This window comes from Triticum aestivum, chromosome 4D (genome assembly GCF_018294505.1).
Source record: "Triticum aestivum cultivar Chinese Spring chromosome 4D, IWGSC CS RefSeq v2.1, whole genome shotgun sequence".
In the NCBI taxonomy this organism is placed as follows: domain Eukaryota; kingdom Viridiplantae; phylum Streptophyta; class Magnoliopsida; order Poales; family Poaceae; genus Triticum; species Triticum aestivum.
In genome coordinates this window covers 513,432,334-513,439,554 of record NC_057805.1, presented here as the reverse complement: position 1 = coordinate 513,439,554, position 7,221 = coordinate 513,432,334, and the positions used below count along the sequence as shown (strand labels likewise).

The 7,221-nt window shown below is 48.0% G+C and overlaps 1 protein-coding gene across 1 annotated transcript; it reads right to left on the bottom strand.

Annotated features, from left to right (window-relative positions):
- Nucleotides 1–556: 556 nt before the first annotated feature.
- LOC123100768 (tyrosine N-monooxygenase-like) lies at nt 557–2,545 on the bottom strand. Its single transcript, XM_044522649.1, has 2 exons — nt 1,485–2,545; nt 557–1,374 (listed from the first exon to the last, which is right to left on the bottom strand). Exons 1-2 carry the CDS (start codon nt 2,505–2,507, stop codon nt 739–741), a joined length of 1,659 nt encoding a protein of 552 aa, XP_044378584.1. The 5' UTR covers nt 2,508–2,545; the 3' UTR covers nt 557–738.
- Between the last annotated feature and the right edge of the window lie 4,676 nt (nt 2,546–7,221).

Below are 7,221 nucleotides of genomic sequence, written 5' to 3'. Positions count from 1 at the left end.
TTTCGAGGCTTTCCCTATTTACAATCCTATTAAGTCTCTTCAACACGATTTGCCTCAAAGCTTTTAACTATAAGGTGAAGATTTGAAGACATCAAATCCCAGTCGTTCTTCTTTTGCCTTTAAATCTCAACGTTCATTGTGTCTTGTTAAATAGATAGATTTTGGTAAATTTCTAGAAAGAACACAAGTAAACAACCATTGGATTTGATAGTATCAAATCAGTGAACATGCAACTCTACGAAGGGCTAAATCCTCCTATATATGTGTGGACAATCCATGAAATAGTAAGTACTCCCTCGGTAAGAAAATCTAGGATGTTTTTTGGTAGCCAACTACACACACAAAAAAAGGCTTATATTTCTTTACGGAGGGAGTATAGTATTTGTATGGAATCCATGTTCCAGTAAGATATGGCTGATGTATGCACTATATTTTTGCAATCGAATGCATAGTAGGATAAGCTCAACGATTCGTTGCATATATTTTAGTTATATAAGATTCATGGCTAAGTTCCATCATAGCGGATATTGCTGTTCTCTTTGTACACAAAAATATGTGAACACGACAAACTTCAAATTTATATAATATCAATGGATAGTTTACACATTACATTATAGCAACGTCGTTGCTTTATTTGGACACCACATTACACGACACATAGCATATAACATTCATCCGGATACGGATTACGGATAATTGAAAAAACATATTACATACATTACCCCGCCAAAAAATGTATTACATACATTTGATTGGCCCATAGAGATGTGCAGGCAGCCGTGGTTTGGCGCGCAAAACAAGGGGTTCAGCTAGAGCAAGGGTAATTTTGCTCTCCTGGAGATCGATACTGTGAACACCAGGAGGCTTCGTCCAAGTGAATCCCTGCAGCATCCTTGCAATCAACATCACTATTACCGAGGTACCAAGTGAGATCCCTGGACAACCCCTCCTCCCAGTGCTAAATGAAATGAAACGTAGGCCTGGTTCAGTGAGAAGTACATTTGCCGAATTGAGATGCCTCTCTGGCCGAAACTCCAGTGGTTCGACCCAGATCTTGGGGTTGCGACCAAGTCCGAACCGGCTTAATATGACATGGCTACCCTTAGGTATGGTGTAGCCTGCCACCGTGGTGTCCGCCATGGCAACATGTGGTGGGTTAAAAGCATGGTACGGGTGTATCCGGAAGGCCTCCCGGATACATGATTTGAGATAGTTTAGCTGAGAAATGTCAGACTCCTGGACTAGTCTCTCTTTACCGACGACCGTGTCGAGTTCATCAATTGCTTTTTGCATGACCTCCGGCCTGTTGATCATCTCAGCGAGTGCCCACTCAACAGCGTTGGATGGGTTGTCAATTATTGCAAACATAATTTCCTACAAATAGTCATTGGTAGAAAAAAATGCAATCAGTCTTGTATCATACCGACAAAAGAGAAACATTTAGCCTGGGTTATTTTCTGGAGAGGTTGAGGCGAACTACTAACCGTTGTTTGTGCTCTTATATCTTCTAGGGACAGCAATGGCTGTCCTTGTGCATCTTCAAGATAAACCAGGACGTCCAAAAAGTCTCTGGCCTCTTTCTTTTCAGCACGGCTGTGAAGGGAATTGGACCTTTCACGGATCCTGTCCTCTATGATGGGATCATGCAACAGATTGATTGTTCTCATTACATCCCTGCAAACCATCTCATGGCCCTCCAAGTCGAGGCCTTGCAGGGCCGGGAAATAGTCTGACACACAGAAGCTGTATACATGGTTGAGGAGAGTGAAAAGCGCGGCAACATGTGCCAGCTCATCATGCCCAGGACCGCTGGTCGAGGAAGCCGGTAGGTTGCTGAAGTATCGCTTGCCGAAGACAAGCCTCCTTATCATGTCACCACAGAAATGTCGTGCCACATGCCGCACGTCGACAATGGCCTCGGAGCTGCAGCAAGAAATTTTGTTAATGTACCTTACAAGATGGTCGTACTCCTCCTCCCGGATGTGCTGGACCTTTTGCTCCATGGACGGGGCGAGGACCTCAGAGGCGAGGACCCGCCTCATCTTCTTCCATTGCTCTCCGTGTGGTGACAAGATAGAGCCCTTGTACCCGTAGCTAAATGAGCCAGAGGCAAAGGTGATGGGACGGGAGGCGAAAACCTCGTCATTCTTTCGCAATACCTCGCATGCGATCTCCGGGCTCGTCACAGCAATGACATGGGTCGCTCCAAGACGAAGGCACAGGATATCTGTGTTCATCTCCTTGAGCAGACGATGGATCCACCGGAATACCGCCGGTTTGTTCCACATCATCTGGTGCATATTACCGATGAAGGGTAGCGTGGCCGGCCCCGGGGGGAGCTGGCGTGTCTGTGGCACCGCATTTTTATTTTTCTTCAAGAAAAATAACAGCAAGGTGGCCATCATAACCAGCGTAGCAAGACTTAGACCTGAACAAGACGTCATGCTACGCGTTTGTATTGTGGCCAAGCTCATGTTGCCGACTTTACCTAGTAGGATAGGAAGCATGTTGGGATGCGAGAAAGGAAGACATGTCTTATGGTTTATGCTCCGGGACACTAGTGATGCGTCGCTCTCTTCTGTTCGAAGCGTATTTATAGTCTGGCCGGCTGGCTATGCTCCTGCAACTGTGGCCCCAACGCGAATATGGCGAACCCTTACTCATTGTACGCACAACTTGAATCTCTAGCACACATCGCTATGCATGTCACATCAGCTGGTACACATGGTGTCATATTTGCATGTCCACTCTTTCTCCTATCTCTCACACAAATGCACCCCTTTTATCTTCCCTAAATTAAATCATTTATATCTTTTAAACTAATATTTGGATTTCAAAAATATATATTTGAAATTCTGACGCAAAGACCTTTAGAATAAGACCAACATTGGATATGTTTCAACTAGTTTGAATTTTTTAAATGAGTGCAATCTGTTATTGAAACGTGTGAAATGAGTGAAATCTGCTATTGAAACAAGTGAAATCTGTTACTTATAGTGTGAGTAACATACTATGTTATCACATGCCTTTTTTCCCATTAGTTACATACCACATCATCTATTTTACCTAGATAAGTGTGATGTTAGGGCATCTCCAACGCCGACCCGCAAACCTCCCACATGCGTCCGGACCGTCTGTCCGGATAGCGGAAGCCATCCAAGACGGGCCTATATCGGTCCGCGGCGTGGTCCGGACGCGATTTCTTCCGCAAACCGGAGACAAACGCGCGTGTGTGTGTGGTGGGGGGGGGGGGGGGGGGCTTTGCGGGAGTCCGGACCACTCCCAAGCCCTCTTTTGACCGCCCTGGCCCACCCAAACAAACTACCCACCTTTATCGCGTTTTCCATCCCACGCGCTACGCCGCTTACCGCGCCGCATTCATGCCGGCCCAGACCATACAACGGTTGGCATTGATGCCGCAATATGACCGCACGGGAAGGCGGCACAGATGGACACGACCTCTCAGTTGTCTCCCCGCTTCAATGCGGACGCCGCGTCCTGAGAAACTAACTCCGGCCGCTGCGCCGCATTAAGTGGGCTGATCGCCCCTCCGCCTAGCCTGGCCATGACCATTTAAGACACGCTCTGGCGCCGTCCAGAACTACATCATTCCAAGCACCACACCGTCCTCCTCCCCCTCGCCGAGCTCTTCCTCCTCTCTGACCCAGCAGTGATGTCAAAGTCCTAGTTCTCCACGCCGGCAGGCGGCAACGGTGGAAGTGTTGTCGTCATGCCGATCATGGTGTCGGCACCCTCGCTCACCTGGACCATCCGCATCCACGGCGGCAGGCTCCTCCGGCAAGGACGAGATAATCATCTACTCCGGTGACGAGGAGGACTGGACGCGGTAGCAGCCCCGTCTCCTCTCGGAGGCAGTTTTGACGGACGAAGAATCCGTCCGTCAGATGGAGATCATGAGGGCGTGTTCGCTCCGTCAGATGGGTCCGGCGCCACTGTCGCCAGCGCGCGTGAAGGAGGAGCCACCATCCCCACCGCGGGTCCGTGGTAAGCGGGAGCCAACATCCCCACTCCGGTAGGTGAATGACGAGTCGGTGTCCCCGTCGCGCAACCGTGGCCTCCACATCGGCGGCCGCGTGAAGCAGGAGCCGGCATCCCCCAAGGTTCTCCGCCGCATGAAGGATGAGCCGGCGTCACCCCCGCCGCACAGCCGCTACGCGTGGATCGACGGGCCCTGATCACCACCATGACGCCACCGCTAGTAGTCGAAGGAGGAGCCGCCGCCCGCGATCGCCAAGGCACATGGCCGTATCCTCCACTACCTCGGAGGTGGTCGTTTTTGGCGGTGCCTCCGGCTCTCGGGCAGTGGTATCCGAGGCCGAGCGCGTGGCGCGACAGTAGGCGAGGTACGACCGGTGCAATGCTGGTCGCTGCTCCGCGTTCGCCAAGACGGACGTGGCGCCTTGACGGCAAGCTCGCCAAGATCGGCGCGGAGCGGTCGCTTAGCAACTGCTATGCCAACGCCGGCAGTGGCAAGGCCACCGCCAGGGCGCTGCGAGCGCCTTCAGAAGTGCTCGTGGTGGCCCTTCGCACCACGCAGCAGGAGGCGAAGCGGCTCCTCCGTGAGCGTCAGGTAGCTGCCGGACAGGACTGCCGCGGCCCTCGGTCATCCTTGCGTCGCTGGAGGGACGCCGATGACACTAATGTTGACGGCAGTGCAGCAAGACAGGGCGGTCACGCTTAAGAGGTGGTCGTCCGATATTGGAATTAGTGTTTTTTAATAGCTTTTAGTAAAACGGTCAAAAAATCGTCCGTTTATGTAAATTATATTAGAACTTGAATGAAATCCCTGCAGTTTCCATGAATTCCATCCGGTTTGTTGAAAACGATTTTGTAATGGGTTGGATGGCGTCCTTCTGCATCTGCGTCCGTGGACTAGTCCCTCTTACACACGGACGGATGCGGGAGGAAATTTACGGATTGTCGTTAGAGATGCCCTTAATTTATGTTACTCCCACTATCCCACTATAGATAGTCTTATTGAAACGAATGAAATGAGGAGCTGACGTGGGTACACATGATTGGACTCTCTTGCTGCTGTTGTCATAAGCGAATAAAGAAAACTTGTACTACAGCGCTGTACTAGTTAATTTTAATGTGTAATGATTGTGATGGTTGTGTTTTCTTTTTCCTGTGGCACGTTCCTTTCATTCTGCTCCCCAACAACTCATCACGTCCCCCTTTGCCTTTAAGGTTAGCCGAGGCAGCGTAGGGTATGTACCATGGTTGTCCATGCATGCATTGTGTCAACTCCAGTTTCAGATATGCTTATATCATGCTAATTTGTTTTTGTTATTTAGAGGTTCTAGTCCAGGCATTGTCAAGATCGTTGCCGTCCGAGGCAGCAAGTTTAGTTTGTGAGCCTCCGGGCATAATTATTTGTGAAAACACCCGGTCGTTTCTGTTAGGAATTAGTTAGTGGATTAATTAGCACACGTCTATTGTTAATCCAATGTATTTGCCGTGCCCTTCTCGGCTTAGACCGTCGCTGTTGAGAGCCCGCGCTTTGGCTTTCAGTGTAGACAGTTTTTCCAGTAGTACTGGTCATTTTTAGATAGTATTTCCATAATCCAATGTCAGGCTACAGAAATCTAGTGTTCAACATAGGAGTAAATGCACGAGGGACGGAGCGGTGTTTTAGATAGTATTTCCATATTACTGTGGTGTTTTCGCCAGTCAGGCCTAAGGACGCACATGATATGCTATTACAGTCCTTTCTTTTTGCGATGAATATTGTTGCTCATGTAAATCTGAATCAGGTACCCTATTCAACTCTAAATGAAGAACTATGTATTTTACACTTACGTCAAACTTAAGCCAAGACATCAACTGAATGTGCATACGAAACGCAGACCCTTTCCACCACAACAAGCTCATATAATCAAGAAAAAACTTTGTGGTGGAAACAAAACTGCAGCTTAGCTTCTCAAAACAAAAGGGCAGCAATGCTAAATTGTGAAACTTAAACGTAGCACATGGGGTATCACAAGCTTAGACATCATCAATCCGTGGAAAAGCAAACACTACGAGAACTTAATATTAAACATTGGACTACCCTCGAAGATTAAATTGGTGGCAAATCACTCGAATCTACCAAGTTTCCTTATAATGCCAGAAAAAAACCTCAAGAAATGACACTACCAACGAGCAGTTCATTGGGTTGATGTACTGAACGTCAGCAAGAAAATCATTAAAATCAATCTACCAAGTTTTTGTATAATGCCAGAAAAAACCTCCAGAAAAGAGACTACCGACGAGCAGTTCATTGGGTTGGTGTACTGAACGTCAGCAAGAAAATCATTAAAATCAATGCGTGTTGAGGCCACCGGGGTTGTCAGTCAAGCTATGCATGTCGCCTCTTACCTATGAGCTGTCCCAACTCATGTTTTCCGAGGCCTACCACGAAAATCAATGTAGCACCAGGTGAATCAATTTCTAACACTTCGGTTCAAAGACCCACAAATAATTTCTAACACATAATCACCTTAATTTCCTCGTGTAATTGGTAAAACTCTTCTGTCCCTCATGTGACTGCATCAAAATGGAATTTATGAAATTCTTTACTACCTGGGGAAATGGCTGAGCTATACCAAGAGACTTGTTAGGCCGCCCGGCAAAGTTTTTCTGCATGAAGAAAATGAATTTTTGAAACCGTATGTAGAGACATAGATGGACAGCTCTCGGCAAAAGTAACTCCGACGTCACGGGTGCCTTCAACCACGGACGGACTTGCCAGGTGGCACCTAATTGTCGTGTTCTTAGTGCTTAGCTCTCGACATACGACACGGTTGCCGAGTTCCTCTTACTTGGGTCTCTGTGATGGCGTGTCTTTGCCGTGCCCTTCTCGGCTTAGACCGCCGTTGTTGAGAGCCCGCGCTTTGGCATTCTGTGTAGACAGTTCTTCCAGTAGTGTTGGTCATTTTAAGATAGTATTTCCATAATCCAATGTCAGACTACAGAAATCTAGTGTTCAACAATGGAGTAAATGCACGAGGGGCGGAGCGGATACATGAGCCGTAATCTCCACCAATCCAATGCATTATGCATGTGCATATGCTGATTCTGTTAGAATAATAATTTACCAGAATACATGCTCTGATCCAATGCATGTGTGGACGTGTGGTGTTTCCCTCACCGCTTGCTTTTTTATAGAATAATAGTTCACCAGAAGGGTGCCTCATCAGATCGTCGTCGAGCTGGATA